Here is an 18,716-nt window from a genome sequence, read left to right on the forward strand (position 1 = left end):
AATGTGGCAGTCAATGTCTGCTGCTGATTACTACCAAATCATTTATCATCATTGAGAGCATTGTCTTCTAGCAATAACTGCCCAGGAGAGCTCATCAGCAGAGCCACAGTTGACCCCTGCACAAGAGTGACTGACATATATGAGATGGCCCAAGATGGTGTCCAGTATAAAATCGGCCCAACAAAAATAAATGATCTCAAAAGCCAAAGAAAAATAGATATCTAAACCTTCTGGGACCATGCTATCAATTGACTGTACAGTACATGGTGGAGTGTGTAGGTTTGAAGTGTGGCTGCAAAAAGGGCTTGAGATGAACCCTCCATCCTTAATGAAACCTTTATTGATTTCTCATTCAGAGGAATCACTGCCTCTAAGCCCATTCTCTCAGTACCAAGTTCCCACATTTAATTTGGATGTTATCTGTGCAGAGACTTTATCCCTAAAATCTCCTGAGAATCATAGGCAGATTTAACAATGCAGCGCACAACCCCTCCTCCAACTTTACCTCTAAGCCCAACAGAAAACCCAGCCAGTACCAAATGAAAGCATAACTATCAGCCAAAACAAAGGACCACTGTGTCTGGTTTAAGTTGACCCTCAGCATCTTTAATTATTAAAAAGCAAAGCTCTGCAAATCTTCTGCCTGCTTGTATATTTGCACCTATGCGAACAAAATTAGCAAGTAGCTATGGCTGTGACAATTCCATTAGGAGGACAGGGGGAAGTTACTGGGTGAATTGTACATTCAGCGCACATGCTGCGATCTAAAATGAGCTTGGGGGAACTCGCTGGCAAGACCAGAGAAATATGGTGCCAGCTGAAATGCAAATTTTGGATTTTTTAATTTCAATTCATTTTTTGCAGTCATCTGCTCAGCAGATAGGCCGTAGTTGTGTGACTCTGACAAACCCATTGTTGCAGACTGGCAAGGATCCTTGTAATCAGTCTCTCACGATCAATTTTGAATACAAAAAGTCTTTCAGAGGGTCTAAAATATGATGGAAAAGTTACTGTTTCAGTCTGCAGAAATACAACCTCTGAATACAACCATACACCAGATTTACAACTGTTTTCTGAATTAGTGCCAGTTTATGTTCAATCTATTTTAACCATAAACCAAATCGATAACACTGTGTTTTAGACATACAGTAACATGTTTTGTGTTCTGTACTGAGCTCAAGGGCTCATTCATAACTCAAAGGTAAAGCAGTGCATCTTTCTGCTGGGAGAAAACTTGGCTTTCCAATGTCTCAGTAAAAACACTGAAGCTATATGTCTGAGAGAAACTTTGAGGTAAAAAATACACATTTAAACTCTGTTATGTGTAATTGATGCTCATGAATAATTCATAAACAATTTTCACTTTAATATGAAATATCTAGTTTTCAGATGAGGCTATGTAAAATGTACTTGTTTATTGGATGGATTTAACATGATAAACCTCAACCTGATTCCATGACTGAATTTGCAACCTTCTCATTTAAGAGTATTGTCAAAACATGCACATGGATATAATGTAGCCCACAAAAAAAGAGCTCCTCACATAATGTGATGAACATGTACATCCGGTCCTCCAAAGGGTCTGGGGTTTTGTATTATGCATTAAATTGTCTACATACCCTGACCTTTATGGATTTAATCTGATTTTAAGAGCCCACGTAGCAACAATGATAAAACCATTCTTTTCTGAAGGTGTCAGGAAAGCCAGCTCATCTAACAAAGGATCAATCTAAGGCTCTGCCCTGAGGAGCATAATGAAATGGAGAAAGCCTTCACATATTTTCATGTCTGTGATGCATTAGGATAGATGGAACCAGGGTACTATATTTTTGAAAAATCAATAACATACTGTTGCCTGTACAACAGAATTTACGCACAGATCAGGCCTAAAATTAGACTATATTCCATGAATCATTTTGAAAACATCTGCACATTTACAGAAAAGTGGAACATACCCTTTACAGTGTAGTAGCCCATATATGCCCCTTAGGAGATTAACTAAATTGAATTGAGCACTACACTACAGTCTCTACGGTCAAAATCTCCTCAAACCTCAATTAATTTAATTTGATACTACTACTACTGTTACTGTTACTGCTGCTGCTGCTGCTGCTGCTACTACTACTACTACTACTACTACTACTACTACTACTACTACTACTACTACTACTACTACTACTACTAACAATAATAATAATACATTTTGTCTATAAGCACCTTTCAAGTTGCAAACACAGAGGACACGGTATAAAAGAGAAAAATGATACATATGATACAAATTATACAAATGATAGCATACAGTAGTGACAAGAAAACACTGTGTCCGAAATGGGAAAAATCCTGCCTTCTTACACAGTATTCAGTGTAACAGCTTTGCGCAATGCTAGTGGCAGGGCATTTCAGAGTTTAGAGCCAGCCACGCTGAAGGAACCCGTCACCCATGAAGCGAAGCCTAGAGGGCTGGATGGACGGTAGATGGGCATCTGTGGAGCATAGGGTGTGGGATGGCGCAGAGGTGATGGCAGTAGGGCTTCTGGCTTGTCTTGGTTGAGTTTAAGAAAGTTCTGTGTCACTCAGCTATTGACAGCATTGAAGCAGTCAACCAGGTTGGAGGGTGGTAGAGTCTGAGAGGGCTTAGTGGACGAAGTTTGAGTATCATCAGCATAGTAGTGAAAGTTTAGGCCATGTTGATGTAATATACGGCCAAGTGGGAGGATGTCATTAATAAAGAGGATAGGGCTTAGGACAGAGCCCTGAGGAGCACCATGAGGGAGAGGGGGGACCTAAAGTTATCTATAGAGACAAACTGTTCTCTTGTGTGAGATATGATTTAAACCAGGAAAGTGGCATGCCAGTGATGCCTAGTAATGTTTTCAGATGGGTTAAGAGTTAGCTGTGACAGACAGTGTTGAAGGCAGCTGTGAGGTCAAGGAGGATATTAATGCTGACATGGCCTTTCTTAGTACTACTGTATGCTTCAGTGGCGGTTGCTGCTCTTTGGAATAGGGGAAGCTCTGATAAAAATGGTCAATTATTAAATTAATATTATTAAGGTCCTATATTGTTCTTTGAGGGCAAAAATTATTCCAAAACCCAGAATAGACCAAACAGTATAGAGTTCTGAGACAGCTTGGGAGTTGTTTAAATAGTTTAAATAGGCTACTAGAGTTATTTCTCTGTGACTATTCTGTATGTTCATCTGCCTTGCTGTTTCATTTTTAATCTCCCCTGGTGGGCTTTTAGCCAGGCCATCCCACTGTCCCATTCACTCCCAGAGACACTGGGCTTCCCTGGTAATTACAATTTTGTGGCGCTTGTCCAATAAACGTCTAGCTTTTCTGCACTGAGATCTGCCCACTCTGTAGTGCCATTGAAAGTCCAGTGAAGCTGAGCGTCTATGGGTTTTTTGCATGGTTTTTTGATGGGTTGTGTCGTCACAGCAATGTATTACGGGTGCAAAATCACAATAAATGATCGGCAAAATCTTATTGCTGAACTAACTAGCCATGAAGTTGAACACGTTTTTAGCATGTTCTAGTTGGAATTGTAGGCTAATGTAATACAGTATGCGATTTTCTGTGATATTTTAGGAGGCCGAGCTTCCCCTGTAGTCAGAGCAATCGCCTCTGGTATGCTTTGCCCTAAACCCAGACCGAAACTCCTCCCATGATGGGTTAGATGTTCCTGGAACTGATTGACTCTAATGGAAGGTTGGAAATGGGTGAAAATCGTCAGTGGCTGCTCTCGGTTTTAAACAGGAGTTTAAGGCCTAGCCTTTATAACAAGGTCAAGGACAAAGTGTTCATTGACCAGGGAAAAGCAGATAAAGATCTAGAAGGAGTTGCGGGAGAAGACACATCAGTAAAGTAGTGGTAGGGGTTGTCTGGAGCTGCTGGCAGATAGAGGTAATTTTGTTGTGAAAAAATGGGAGTGGAGGTTCTCTAGGGTTACTCTGTCCTTTGGCAATAATGGTGGTGTAGTATGTAGTCTTAGTTTTATTGAGGGATTCCCTACTGGCTAAGACATGTTCATTGTATGTCAGTGCATGAACAGTTAGGCCAGTCCTCCAGCTGACGACCAATTGTGAAGTTGAAGATAACCAGTTCTACATACTCTAGTGCATCTTGCGCAAACACCATAGCCATTTATCAGATCACCTACGTCCAAAAACAAGCAAATTAATATCCCCTAAAAGATCTATGAGGGTGATTCTCTCACAAAACCAGCAACACAAAGGTTTCTGACATCCATTTTTTCAAAACATGTTTTGAAACATTTAGATTATTTTGCAAGGACTTGCCATAAAGTGCATTGAAATTGCTCATACTAGGGTATAGAATCTAAATGTTGGAAGCCATCAGAAGACATATGTGTTGCTTTCATTAAAATAGACCATCAAGAAAAGAGAGGAGGTGATAATGGTACAATCAAAAAGTCCTTATGTCTCATTTTTCCCAATTGAATCCCTCATATCTTCTCAGGAAGAGAAAAAGCATGGCAACTGTGGGGGTTACATGTGGAAATATCTTTTTTGCTGATATCAATCTGCTTATCTGGGTTTGAAAGCCACTGCCAGCTGTCAATCTTAGGGGTGCTACCGGTTATCAGGTCATCAATATGGCAGATGCAACAGTAAAGTCGCATCACTCAAAAGCATAAATTCTCCTCTATTCATTATTGAGAGTTAATGCAGCATTTAGAAAAAAAAAAAACTTCACAGTTAAGCTGGTGGCAAGTACGGCGCAACCAGCTGTGATCTCTTCTGGTCTGTTCTCCCGTTCAACACAGCTTGAAGACAGGCAGAGACAAATAACAAGATAAATGGCCATTCTATTCACTTTTTGGTCATCAAGGTTTATCTTCTAATGAACATCTGACCACCTGAATCAGAAGTCAACAGCAATGTGTCAGATCGGTTACCGTTTTATCCCAATATTGAAATAAGCCTAGCCAATATAGGCCCATCAATGAAAACTGGTCTGGATTTTCAACATTCAATTTCAATGTCCTTTTTTGATTTTCAAGGTTCATTATTAGGGTATCTGGATGCAAACAAAAAATATGGGGCAAATCAGTTCATGTTAAGTTCAAGTTAATTAAATATATGTGTTCCTATTAACCACATATCTGTCAAACCTTTCGTCCAACTGATTTCAAATTTGGCAGGTGTCTTGCTACTGACAAGAGTAAGTGCACTGCCAAGCTTGACGTTGTTTGGATAAGAAATGCAAAAGATATTGTTAAATTTATCAGTGAAAAAAAACACATATTGGCTTTCGGAGCACTATAGCTACTCCCCATCTCACACAGCACTGTAGGCTACCAGAGAGGATAGAAGCAGGGCTTTGGCAGAACCAAATCAGTGTAGGCTACACGGGTAAATAGTTAAGCGAGTGCAAGATGTGTGGATGATTATCATGTCTGACCTCAACAATAAAGACCCCCTGTATGCGGTTTGCTTGCATAAAATGATTCTGCAGATTTTGCAACAACACGCCAACAAGCACAGGTATGCAGTGGCTATTCAAAACAAAGTAAAAAAGAATGTGCAATAAACTGACACTTCTAACAGCCCAAGCTTCTTTGGACTGTCTTTAGACTTTGAATAAACAAACAACAATTCTGACTGCAAGCATGGGCGGATTATGAACTTTCGGGCACCTGGGACCATATGTATTAAGGGCACCCCACTTATTGCCGTATATGTGGGAGGGGGGGGTGGGGGGTTTTGGGGTTTAATTTGTGTGATTTCCTGTATTCTGGTGCATTTTGGGGATGGCCAATACTAAATTCAATCAGATTCATAGCCTACATCCTGATTTGTTGATATTGAGGCAATGATTCCATGCAAAGGCTTGGGCTTCAGGGCCCCCTGACCCCACACCTATGGCTACTGAAAAATGTTAGGAGTTAATTTTGAAGTATTAAAAAACATTGCTGTTTTAGAATTTTCGAACAAAATGGTTGGTAATTAGCACGTTTACGATACATGTATTAGCCTATATTATAATATAATATTCCGTATTAGGCTACTGAATGCTTAGCTGGAATGATGTTTTTCCTTGTCATCCTATTTTTAAAGCAGGTCTACCAGCGAGCATGTAATTGGGCTACAGTTTTCCTATGGAATAGCATGCTTGAACAGGCTGCACTAGTGTATTTAATTATCAATGTGATTTTGTGAGAATATTTTGTCCGGAAATTCAGACTGGGTATGAAAGGGACTTAAATAGGAAAGATTTGTGTTCTGTCTTCAGGCCTTTAAACACCAATACCTGTTAGGTTTTTACCTTTTCTGCAAGATTTTGTAGCAGAGGGTTCACTGTCCCAGCAGTTTGACTGTCGACCATCACAGCCACTTGATGACCGCCTTCACAACTCTCTTTCAGCCACTGAATGAAAACCAATTATACAGTAGAGGCCAGTTTGCTGCTTTTAACATAGTGCTACTACAGTAAATAGAACTATGTTGCCACCGTGGCTCATGTTTAACATGCATACTGTTGTAAGTACAGCAAACTCATCTTTCTTGTTGACAAAAGCTTAAGTGCTGTTTTGTTCCTTCTTATAAAGCTAATACTCTGTCCAGGTTGTTAAATACTGACACAATCAGTGGCAGCCATTAGTTGTTTACAAAAGTGCCTCAACCGGACTCCTCTGTCATAGTATAAGGCCCACCCACTTTGGGGAAATATTTCAATGGAAGAGGGGCCAGACCCCTTTCACAAAGTGAACTTCATTTGGGTCTGGTGACATTTGGCTGACGCATTTTTAGCCAAAGCGACTTACAACATGGTAAACAGTTTAAGTTTTAGAGCAGTTCTCAACAATTTTAGGACAATTTAAAAAAAAATTAGAGTACAGTAAGAATAAGTGCATCAGTGAGTGCTGTTTTTAATAGTTACTTGTCAGTTTAAGACGGCTGGTGAGTGCTAGGATCAGCACGACTTGTTGTAAGTGTTGCTATGAGAGGAGATGTTCTCTAAATAGCTGGGTCTTCAGGAGTTTTTTGAAAATGGAGAGGGATGTCCCTGCCCTTGTAGGAACTGGTAGTGTGTTCCACCAACGAGGAACAACAGAGGAGCGCAGCGGTCTGGAGGTAGCGTATGTCTGTATGAGGGCATTCAAGTAGGTGGGAGCAGAACCGGAGACTACTTTGTAGGCAAGCGTTAGAGCCTTGAATTTGATGCGGGCCGCCATAGGTAGCCAGTGTAGCTGGATGAGCAGCGGGGTAACATGGGCCCTTTTGGGTTGGTTGTAGACCAGGCGCGCCGCCGCGTTCTGGATCATCTGAAGTGGTTTCACTGCGCATGCTGGGAGACCTGTCAGGAGGGCGTTGCAGTAGTCGAGTCGTGAGGTGACTATTGCCTGAACCAGAAGTTGGGTAGCATCTTGAGTCAAATAAGTCCTGATTTTCCGTATGTTGTAGAGTGCGAAACGGCATGACCGGGCGACTGAGGCAACATGATCTGAGAAGTTTAGTTGGTTGTCGAGAACAACTCCTAGATTTCTTGCAGTCCTGGTAGGTGAAACAGACAGGGAGTCAAATTTGATGTTGATGTCGTGGTGTATGGTAGGTTTAGCTGGGAGGACCAGCAGTTCAGTCTTTGAGAGGTTCAGCTGGAGGTGGTGTGCCTTCATCCATGTAGCTATGTCTGAGAGGCAATCCGAGATCCGTGCTGAAACCAAGGGGTCATCAGGTGGAAAGGACAGATAGAGCTGTGTGTCGTCTGCATAGCAGTGGTATGAGAAGCCATGCGAACGGATAATCTGTCCCAAGGAGGTGTAGATAGCAAAGAGAAGGGGGCCCAGCACTGAACCCTGGGGGACCCCTGTGGTGAGATGGTGAGGTGCAGATAGCTGACCAAGCCATGATACGTTAAACAAGCGTCCTGTGAGGTAGGATTCAAACCAGGAGAGAGCAGAACCGGAGATTCCCATGTTAGCGAGTATAGAGAGAAGGATGCGGTGATTAACCGTGTCAAAGGCAGCCGATAAGTCAAGCAGAATGAGTACTGATGACCGAGCGGTCGCCCTGGCTTCTTTTAAGGCTTCTGTTACAGACAGCAGATATGGTTATACATAAAGCAATTGGATTTGCATGTTTAAAGAAAGAAAAACACTACCATAACAAGTTTTTTTCTTGGAATTGACACTACTGCACGTAGACCATTAGGCTTAAGATAAGGTTCATAATTTACTGTGCTATATATCACACTTTCATGAAACCCAAACCCCGAATCTCAATAAATACATTAAAAAATGTATGAAGATGAAAACACTGTCCGTATGATTAAAATCTGAAAGTGGCCAAAACAGATTGCAGAGTTGAGAGAGCACAAAGCATTATTCTATGCTTTGATTCTCTCAAGGCTAGAAAAAAATAGCTTAAAAGTGGTTGTGTACTTTAAAGGTCTAATGAGACAGCTTTGTTTAAAGAACTAAATGATTGCCCCATTAGCCATTGCCTTGGGTGCTCCAGTCTCACAAACGCTGATGAAGGTCAAACCCAAACCTCAATGCATATTCACACTCACAGACACAGTCACAGCAAAGGCCATTGAAAGACTCCCCATTACTGATCAGCCAAGCATGCAAGGCAAAGTAAGAAATGCTGTTATACTGCCATGTACAGTACAACTAGCTGTTTAAGGTTATTAGCCCAATTAAATGCTTAAGTGTTAAGGTTTTAGGCTTTGTGTACATATGAAATGATTTTCAATCTGATTTAAAATCTTCTTGTTCAAGGAATCATATTGTAAGTGAAATCAGAATTTGGAATTCAGCAGATCAAAACCGCTCCGCTTAGTTCAGATGCACGGTGTAGCAATCTAAAATGGCTAAAAAAAAATGTAAGTATCAGACAGTGATTTCCTATCCTAAGTGAGGCACCAGTTCACATAATCTGCCTTCTGCTCTGCAAGGGTGCCAATCTGCGCTCCTGGTGTTCTGCTTAGATCCCTTTTGAACATACGCCCTTTCAAGTGAAATTAATCAATCTCTTTATCACATGGGCAGTATCATTACCCAACTGCAGAGAATGAAATGAAAGTAATAATCAGACAGAGTGAAGGCTTTTTGTACTGACAGCAAAGTTGTCATGCTGCGCTGGAAAAGGAGATAGACAGGTGCACCTGCTATAGCTTTGACACGGTCACATTCAAAACCATAAATTAAATCCTTGGCTTTATCTGTGTGCTGAAACACATTCTCAGCATGTGCCAGAGGAAGATAAAGATTTGTATACTGTTGCAGAGTATAGAGTGAATTTGTACATCTGAAAAGACAATAGAATTTTCAAATGTATTTGTTCAGACTCCAGCGTATCATACTTGTGCTGTGATTCTAAAAAAAGGGAAAAAGATAGGCTGTTCTACGGTGAATTGATGTTTTACTTCTACTCTTATCAATATACAAACTCTGCCTGTATGGTGAAAACATCTATTAGCCCAAAAAACCCTGCTGTAGCTCCATTTTCAGATTTCCCATAGAAGGTGCAGCTATCCTTACTATCCTACTTTGAGAGGCTGGTCATAAATTCACAGGAATCCAGAATGGCAAATAATTACTTGCTGTAGCTTTGAAAACTGAGGACAGATTACTATATATATCATTATATGTGATTATACTCTCCTCAGACTCTTGTCACCAGCCGCCAGGAGATGGATCATTTTTCACAGAGAATACACCATTATGCTAACGTCCCTATATCCTCCCATAGTTATTTCATCAGTCTTGGCGTTTTTTTTTACAGCTGCTAAGAGAATACTGAATGAAAGCACAAGTGCTACTCAAGTGGAAATGGAAAGCAAAAGTCTATCCTGCATGGCAATGGAGTGTGTGAGTAAGTAAGTGAGTGTGTGAGTGAGTAAGTGTGTGAGTAAGTGGGTGAGTGAGTGAGTGAGAGTAAGTGAGTGAGTATGTGGCTGAAATAGTTCAATGTGTTATAACACGTAAAAAAAACATGATGTAATGCATATGTTTATCCATTACAAAAAGAACAATACGAAATATACATGCAGTACTTTAACATGATCTAAAATTATAACAAGCTCATTTCAGTATCATCTATAGAACATTTGTTCAGATGAGCATACAACCCAACATAAGACCCACAGAACAGAAACAAGGTTTCTATTCATTCCCATTTGGGAGTTGAATTTCTGTGACATAAGCAGGTAATCAGGAGGGCATGAAGCATTAACTTTAATGAGACATTTTGCAATTCATACCTGTTTTCCATGAATAGTGTTTATCCTTTGTAAACTCCAGGTCTGAATGCACTTGAACTATGGTGAGAGACAAGAAGAGCAGCAGGTAGTTCCCAACACGCCATGTCCAACCAACGACACCAGTGTCATCTTTTAGAATCATAGTCCAGCCACTTGACTGCCTTGTCCTTTTCTTATTCCTAAAGAGGGAGAGATGGAGACACTTTAGAGGAGATTAAACTCAAGCAGTGTGTCAGTCTGAGCTATGTGAGGAACTACCTCTCTAGAGTCCAGCTCTGGTCAATGCCCTATTAGTTCACTTTTCCCCTCTGGAGACAAATCCAAGACACTGGCTATGGATAAATCGTCAGAGAGGCCTGGAACTCATCCCCTGAATTAAGGTTAGAGCATATGGCGTTACATCATAAAAATCCATTCCATAATTTCAGTTTTGAAATAACAGGAGGTAATCACATATTTCAGTTTGCTGCTTATTTAATTATGCCTGTCCCTTGGTGCCGTGACTCACACCCTGAGGGTAAAGAATTAAGTTTGTATACAGACGCTCCTCAAATTCCTGACAGCCTAGCAATGTATCAACAGCAGCAATAATGCAGAAATAATGAGACACATTTGAAAAAGAGTGATAGAGGTTAAGTGAGAGAGGTTTTAATATCAACATGACACAAACATTGCCCTCACACAGTAGAGTACATAGAGCACTTTAAAATATATTGACTATTTCACATGGCCTCTCTGAGCATTAACAATTCTCAATAAATTCACTGGCAACAAATTGTGACTCACATAATGATCCCAATCCAGTGGTTTACTGATTGAAAATGGTCTGTGCCATTGTATTTTCCGTTTGTACTTGTCTTGTGAATGCATAATGATTTTTGCACAGATCTGTGGATAAGAAAACACCCAAAGGCCTCTGTATTGTCAAGGATATATCCCTGTGCCATTGGTAAGCCCACCTTACCTGCACATAAATTAAAATTTTGATTTATTCTTTTCGCTCAGTGGGTGCACACAATGCATTTGGTTCATCCGATCTTCTCTGGCTTGCTGAACAAAATATGTATATTGATGGATGAATAACTATTAAGCTTAACTACGCATTTGGAAGGTGGGATTATTTCTATGTGATTTCTCGGGAAAGCCCATGGCCTCCAATTGGTTTTCGGTTGATTTCATTCAGGAAAATTAGATTTTTATCTCATTGCTTTGGCAGTGTTTCACTGCTAGCTAAATCTTATTTGAGAGGGGTATGTGGAGAAAGATTGATGGAGAGAAGAGAGAAAAGTGGAGTCAGAAATCAAAGAAGGCCAAGAAAATCACAACCAGGACAATGCCGGCAGCAAAACAAATGGCAGCAAATCAGTGCTTGGTGGGTGCTCATCACCATATCTTCTTCGATACCTGCATGAAATATGTGGCTAAGCAAACACAGGTCAATTAGAGACGTGCACTACTGGCCGGCTTACCAGGCGAGCCAAAAGGCTGCCTCATTTCTGAGCAAATCCCTGACTTCTCTGCAGGCGGCATAATAGCAATATTTTTAGGGCAAGAACCATCCCCTACAACCAAATACATACATACATAATATTGACTGATTAGGAAATGCTTTTAAAATGACTTTGGCTTACAGAGCCCTTCTATAAAATGTGCAGAGTTTATATTCATGATGTAGATTTTTTTACAGGTTAGGTGTGGTTTATCAAACATTACTGGAGTCAGTAAGTGTAAAAGAGCTCACTGGAGTGATGGATTGTAGCCTATCTTTGTCAAACTGGCAGTTCCGAGGAGGTGGTGAATATAAATGCTTCCCCCTTCTTATGAGCAAAAATGTGTGAGTATGCTGCTTCATGTGCCTGCGTGAAAGTGTGTATGGAGGACCTACTGTATGTGACTATGCATTTGTGTGTGTGTAACTGTGAGTGTACGGTGTGTCTGTTTGTGAGTCTACGTTTGCCTGTGTGTAGCTGTTGACAGCCACAAGCCCCAGCTATCCTGAAAATCTTATGTGTCAAAGTCTTAAGCTGCTTTTTAGAATAACTAGGTCAGTCGTGGCTGCCTGGTTGCAGGCACAGTGCAGCACAGTGCAGTGTGCGCGGCTGAGCTTCTGAGAGTGCCGCGGCTGCGTCAGGGCCAGAGGGCCATCTCGTGACATTTGAGCTGAGATGTGACGGAACGCTCACTCACTCCCTAACCCTCTCGAGTGGTGCGCTTTCGTGAAACGCAGCGCGTTGATCATCTTGCAATCAACACCCGGGGACAGAGAGGAGAGCAGACCCCTCGGGTAAACAGGTGGTCCCAATAATTAATGTTTGATTAGCTTCCCCCAAAGCAGCCACGATGTCATCGCGGGCACCTGATACACTGCCAATTTATCCCATCTCTGCTCTCTCTCTCTCTCTCTCTCTCTCTCTCTCTCTCTCACTCCTCTCCTCTCTTCCCTGGATGATCATAAAGCCATCTTTGGTGAAGGGGAAACAAAACCGGCTAATCCAGTCCATTTGACACCGATGCCTTTCATTTGCTGAGGTTTCTGTTCAATACTATGGTCCAGTTGGCTTGCGTGGTCACATGAAACCAATAACTTGTGCAATATGCCTAGATGCTGATACAAAAATGAGGATGTTAATGTTTCCATAGATACAGTACACATTCCAGACAGCAGCATCCTTCAAGTAGTCCTTTGAAGCGTAATTTAATTGAATATCACAACATGCATGGATGGACAACAGGCCCCTTCAATAATATTATATTGTAATTTTGTATTTCAGCAACATAATCATTGCATGACTGAGAGAATCATCAAAGACTCTTTCAGGGAAGGAAACCTGCTTAGTTGGCCACTTCTGAGATATTTTGCATTTTTGGAGAAGACAGCTGTTTTACATCAACATGAAAAAACACATCCTTTCCATTCAATGTTCCCCAATTCCTCAAGTACATACACATGACCTCCATTGGCTAGAACATATTGTTAACAGGAAAATTGCCGTAACTGGTGCAATTCTCCTATGCTAATTGCTGTGACTGCTCCTGACTAGTTATCTACTGCCACAGATCCTAGATGTAATATCCTTGGTGTATAGACTACATATTCACCCAATATTATTAATGGTTACCTGACTTTCACTGTTAAGTTAATATCCCCAAATCAGCTTTTATACCATGGTCTCAGTTGATTACTCATTTAGCAAGCTTGGTAACTTTTTTTAGTGTCACCTTTGCATGACAATTCCATTAGCTGTGGGCCTGTCCATTAGTTTTACAACCCTGTTTCCAAAAAAGTTGTGACACCATGTAAAACATACTTAAAAACAATATGTACTATGATTTGCAAATCATATTCACTGTACATTTAATCAAAGGTGGTGCAAAGACACCATCTCCATTGTTGAAACAGAAAAATTGCATTATTTATTTTGGAAAATATAACTTTGAAAATTTGATGCCAGCAAAATGTCTCAGAAAAGTTGGGACATGGGCATGACTGTGTTGCTTCATCTACTTGGGAACTGAGTAGACCAGTTGCTGGACTTTGGACAATGAAGTGTTGTCCCACTCTTGCCCGATATAGGATTTCAGCTGCACAACAGTCTGGGGTCTTCTTAATCATGTGTTTTTATTCCATGATGTACCCAATATGGCAGGTCTGGAGGCAGGATATTTTAGCACCTGGACTCTTCTGCTATGGGGACAAACTGCTGTGATACTGTATGTGCAGAATGCAGAAATATTCAAAGTCTTCCCCGAAAAAGATATTGTCTGTGTGGCAGCATAATGCTGCTCAAAACCTTACCCCTATCCATTATTCATTGTTGATATTGTCTTTCCAGATGTGCAAGCTGTCCATGGCATAATGCAGCCCCATACCATCATAGATGCTCACTTCTGAACTGTGCACTAACCACAAGTTGGATCGTCCCCCTCCTCTTTATCCCAGAGGATGGAGCGTCCATGATTTCCAAAAAGAAACACAGGACAGTTTTTCACTTTGCCTCTGTCCATCTTAAATACCGGTAAGCTCGGGCCCACCCAGATAAAACGGAAGCTTTTTGGATCATTTCTAAATATGGTTTCTTCTTTGAACGGATGAGTTTTAACCAGGATTTGTGAATGAGGCATGAAACTGTGGTCATATACAATGCTTTAGGACCTTATAGGTTAGTTATAGGACATTTATTTCTGAGCCCATACAATGTTTTTTTTACAGAAACGGATCTGTTTGTAATACAGTGCCATTTGAGGCCCAAATTATTGCGGCAATCCAATATTGTTTTCAGCCCTGTCCCTTACAAAGATTTCTCTGGATTCTCTGAATTATAATGCTATTATGCGAAATGGATGACATAATCCCAAGATTCTTCACAATTTCACATATTTTCTTCTGTGAGACTCTTACTCTGGGATGCCCTTTTTACACCAAGCATGGTATCAGTTAACCTAGTGAGTTGTAAAATGTTCCTTGTGTTTTGAGACGTGTTGCTAGCATCAAATTCAAAATGTGCAAATATTTTCCATGAAATATTCTAATTGATCAGTTTCAACATTTAGTATCTTGTCTATGTCCTTTTTGCAACCAAATATGGGTTTACTGATTTTGATATGGTGATCTGATTTGCAGATTATCAAATTCTGTTTGTATTCACATTTTACACAGTGTTTTCTTCACAACCTTTCTGGAAACAGGGTTGTAGACTAAAACACTAGGGTGCCACTAATATAACAGATGCTGTTGCCTACAGGGACTTGGGGAACACGCAAGGTGTGCATTGTATCAGTATGCGTAAAAATCTGCAACCTTGGTGTTGCTAGCACCTTGCTCTGGCATCTGAGCTACAGCGGCACAGAGTGAATGTTTTGCCAGAGAAATAGCTTATAAGAACACTCAGCTTGTGTTGCAGCCTTTAATGTTGATGAGGAAAGGATCGGAAACAATCAGAATCAAATCTGCAACCAAAATTCTCCAATCAATTTTTTGGATTGCGTGGAAGTTCAAGCTCTCAAATCCACATTTCAGCATGCTAATGTGGAGAAAGCTTCACCCTCTGAATGTGAAAAGGAAAATCAGTTGCACAATGCACCAGCCATCTCTCAAAGCACAATTACAGAGTTCTGAAGCCTAGTGAGCAACCAACATAAAGCATATAAAACACCACTGGCAGCCCAGTTGGCACTGAACAAAGCCTGCTAACATTATAACTGACGCCGTCTTTTGGCAATGTTATTGGCAATGTCAAAGCCAATAAAGCCTTTTAAGGCTTTTCTTACATTTTTGCGGGGTGTTCTGAGCCGAATAGCAAAACTACACCGTGCTTAGCCTGGCTGGTTAGTGGGGATGACAGGTGCGTTTGTCTGTCCTCCACATGACCCTGTACTATCAAACTTCATTTGAAGATGATACCAAAAGTAGTTACTCATAAAAATGGACATCAAAAAGCTGGGAATTATTGCCATGTTACACATAAGACAGACAGACAAACACACACACACACCCACACACTTAACTGCACAGCTTTTATGTATTTCTTCATCAACAGGAACAGGTAGCAGATAGAGATGGCTGTGTCCACCAGATGGGAGTTATGGCGGCAAACAAACTGCCACCCATTCTGTTTCGGAACATTACCTAAAGGGGTAGGCTGAGAGTCATCACTTAGCGCTGACAGGCAGTGGAGCAGTCACCGGGCCGGTGGTGCCGTTGCTGGTGCTGACAGTTTGGGCCTTCTCAGTTGCTCGGGGTGACACGTGGACAGCAGATAAACAGAACCTTGTCTTTCTCCTGACGCATCATCCAGCAGCTAATCCTCTGTGACTCCCCCTCGGGAAGTTTGGGGCGTGAAGGATGTGCCTGTCACACCATCACCGGCGAAAGGACACCGATAACCCTGTCGGCGAAGGCTGGATCAGGTATCCTCCGTGAGAAAATTGCGCTGGGAATGGTCCCAGACCCAATGAGGCTGAGGAAAGGCAGAGAAAGAGACGGAGATAATTTAGGGCAGAGGAGGAGAAAAAGGGGACATGCAGCCAAGTCACCTGACCTCATAGATGAATCCTTCATTACGCAACATGCACACTCAGTGCACACTGAGGCAGGATTAGATTGCCATTTTTAATTTCTGCACAATGGATGCTAGAAAGCCAAGGATGGAAGGGGAGTGTAATTGAACTACTAGAAGAAACTGTGAAAGAAAAGATTTACAAGACATATCTAAATAAGAAACTTAAAAACAACAAGTCAAAAATGTGTCTACCATGCAGCATCTTAAAAAGTATTTTTTATATATTTGTAATTTCAGATGGTAAAAATCAGACTGAGCTCCAAAAAGAGCAAGGGATTATGTGATCAGAATGTACACATGCTTCAGAAGCCTTCTGAGACAGGGACAAAAATCAGTATTTGTTTATTTGTCAAACATTTCAAAAGAGAAAGCATTCAAAATGGAGGAGATTAGTATGACAATTTATCAGCTGTCACAGAGTATCAGCCATGTTGGAAAACACTACACAGTAGCACTACTGCAGGCCCTGCTCGGCTCCTGGTTGACATTTAATGATTACCTGTCAACACCACAGCTGAGCTGGACCTTGCGAGCTCATCCCACTGAATCCCTGATTCCATTAACACTCCGTGCCCTTGTTCCCATCCCATTCCTTCCCATTCCGTCCACTGTCGAGGCCTTTTACTCCTGCCCACCTATTGACTCTCCACGCCATGCTCTGGTGGCCCTGGTCCTGCCTGACCCCCCCCCCTCGGTTTTATTTCGCAGGACTTTTAAGTGCTTTGCCTTACCCCACCATTGTGTCTCAAATTACTTTCTTTGGCTCAGGCTGTTCCTATGCCCTCCTCCCTGGTGTCACACAGAGAGGAGGGAAAAGGCGACAAAGGTAAAACAAATGATTCTGAACACTACAATGTGAACGAACAAATTATTGAATAAACATTATGAATGGATCAACTTTTGAGGTCCCTGTTTGGAATGAAAGAGGTCTTGCTGAGGCTTTGTTTGCTGCACTGAGTACAACACCCTACAACTTCATTAAAACATTGCCTGTTTTTATTGTCAGTTGGAAGTCATAACTTTGGTGTAGAGACACTAGAAGAGTTGCTTTTTTTTCTGGCTTCCACACTGTGTTAAAGCAGCAGTTATGTACTTATTTTACCTGAAAATAAATCACAAATTCAAACTCATTTGATGATACACTGATTTATAAGACTTAGACAGATATCGTCACTACGTGCCCGCAGCATCTGTAATTGCATCTGTAAATGTAACTTTGTTCTACCATTCAAGTGCATAACCCCTTTTGTCAGTTTTTTCGACACACCACCGTAATGTGGAAAATTGACGATAAGAGGTATAAATTCCAATTCTTACATCACATTGCTGTAAAAGGGTTTTGCTTGAATTTTACCTCATGCAGTCATCGCTATATTTCTCTTCCTGCTAATGAACACCTGAGTCTTTCTGTGATCAATCTTCTCTATTTCTCTCCAATGGTGACATCCAAGCACACACTAGATAAAATAACATTACGTTGTAACTATAACTCAGATGCTCCCATATAAAATCCTGCTGCACATAGTTCAAGTAGGTAAATCCTGATGAAATCAGAGTGGTTACTCTACACTACAACATATACCCAGCCAAAAAGGCAAAGTATCCATTGCACACTGGTATAATTAGGAGATTGCTTTATTGTTAAGAGCAAACAACACACTATTTCGCCTGTCTGCTTCTTCAGGTCCACTCCCCCACCAAGCCATTTCTCGTTTCCGCAGCTGCGCACTGTCTCCATATTATTTTCTCCATACCGCCCTGGCAGATGGAACTCATCCTGCTTGTTTGTTGGCCTAATGGAATGTACCAGTACATGGAGACAGGGGAGCGGCCGTCAGGCACTATCAGGGCTGCCAGTGACACTCACAGGAGTGCTGTGGGGAGCAGGGCACATCACCTACACCTGACTGCAGCCACAAGGGTGCTGAACTCAATCAGATCTCTGTTTATAGCTAGCCCCACACACCTCCGGCCTGCCTGCCTGTCTCTCCCCAGCTAACGCAGGTGCCTAGTCACGGATGGTTAAACAAGCAGCAAGTCGAGGTGTGGGGGCGGTGAAGGGTCACGTAGCGTATGCATTCATTGCAGGGTGTGGACAGCATACATATGAGCGAGCGCTGGGCTTCGCAGACCACGCCTATCACCCCCACCCATCTCTCTGAAAGATTATCTTCGACTGGTCAGATTTCCATGAGTGGACATCTCTATTGTGATCAAGCCCTAGTAGTGTGCTAAAAATGCAAGTCCAGTTAATAAGAGAAAGAGTGTATAATGTTACATGGTCTTTCAGCATTTTCGGCAAGCACTCCCTTTGTGGAAAGTGTGTGTGTGTGTGTGCAGAGAAAACCGATGGAAACCATTAGCCGTTAAACAATAAGCTTTACTGGGAGACTGTTTTTATTGTTCGGGGTAGTAATGAATAATT

General features: G+C 41.5%; 1 protein-coding gene across 3 annotated transcripts in view; it reads right to left on the bottom strand.

Annotated features, from left to right (window-relative positions):
• The window catches only part of thsd7ba (thrombospondin, type I, domain containing 7Ba), a 134,661-nt gene that overhangs the window by 90,489 nt on the left and 25,456 nt on the right, over nucleotides 1-18,716 (bottom strand). For all 3 annotated transcript variants that reach the window (XM_042084244.1, XM_042084243.1, XM_042084242.1), the window contains exons 2-3: nucleotides 15,859-16,189; nucleotides 10,233-10,411 (exon numbers count right to left, since the gene is read on the bottom strand). In XM_042084244.1, the coding sequence (XP_041940178.1) occupies nucleotides 10,233-10,374 (142 nt within the window). In that variant the 5' untranslated portion in view covers nucleotides 10,375-10,411; nucleotides 15,859-16,189. The remainder of the gene's footprint in view (nucleotides 1-10,232; nucleotides 10,412-15,858; nucleotides 16,190-18,716) is intronic.

Source organism: Alosa sapidissima, chromosome 2, assembly GCF_018492685.1.
Source record: "Alosa sapidissima isolate fAloSap1 chromosome 2, fAloSap1.pri, whole genome shotgun sequence".
NCBI lineage: Eukaryota > Metazoa > Chordata > Actinopteri > Clupeiformes > Clupeidae > Alosa > Alosa sapidissima.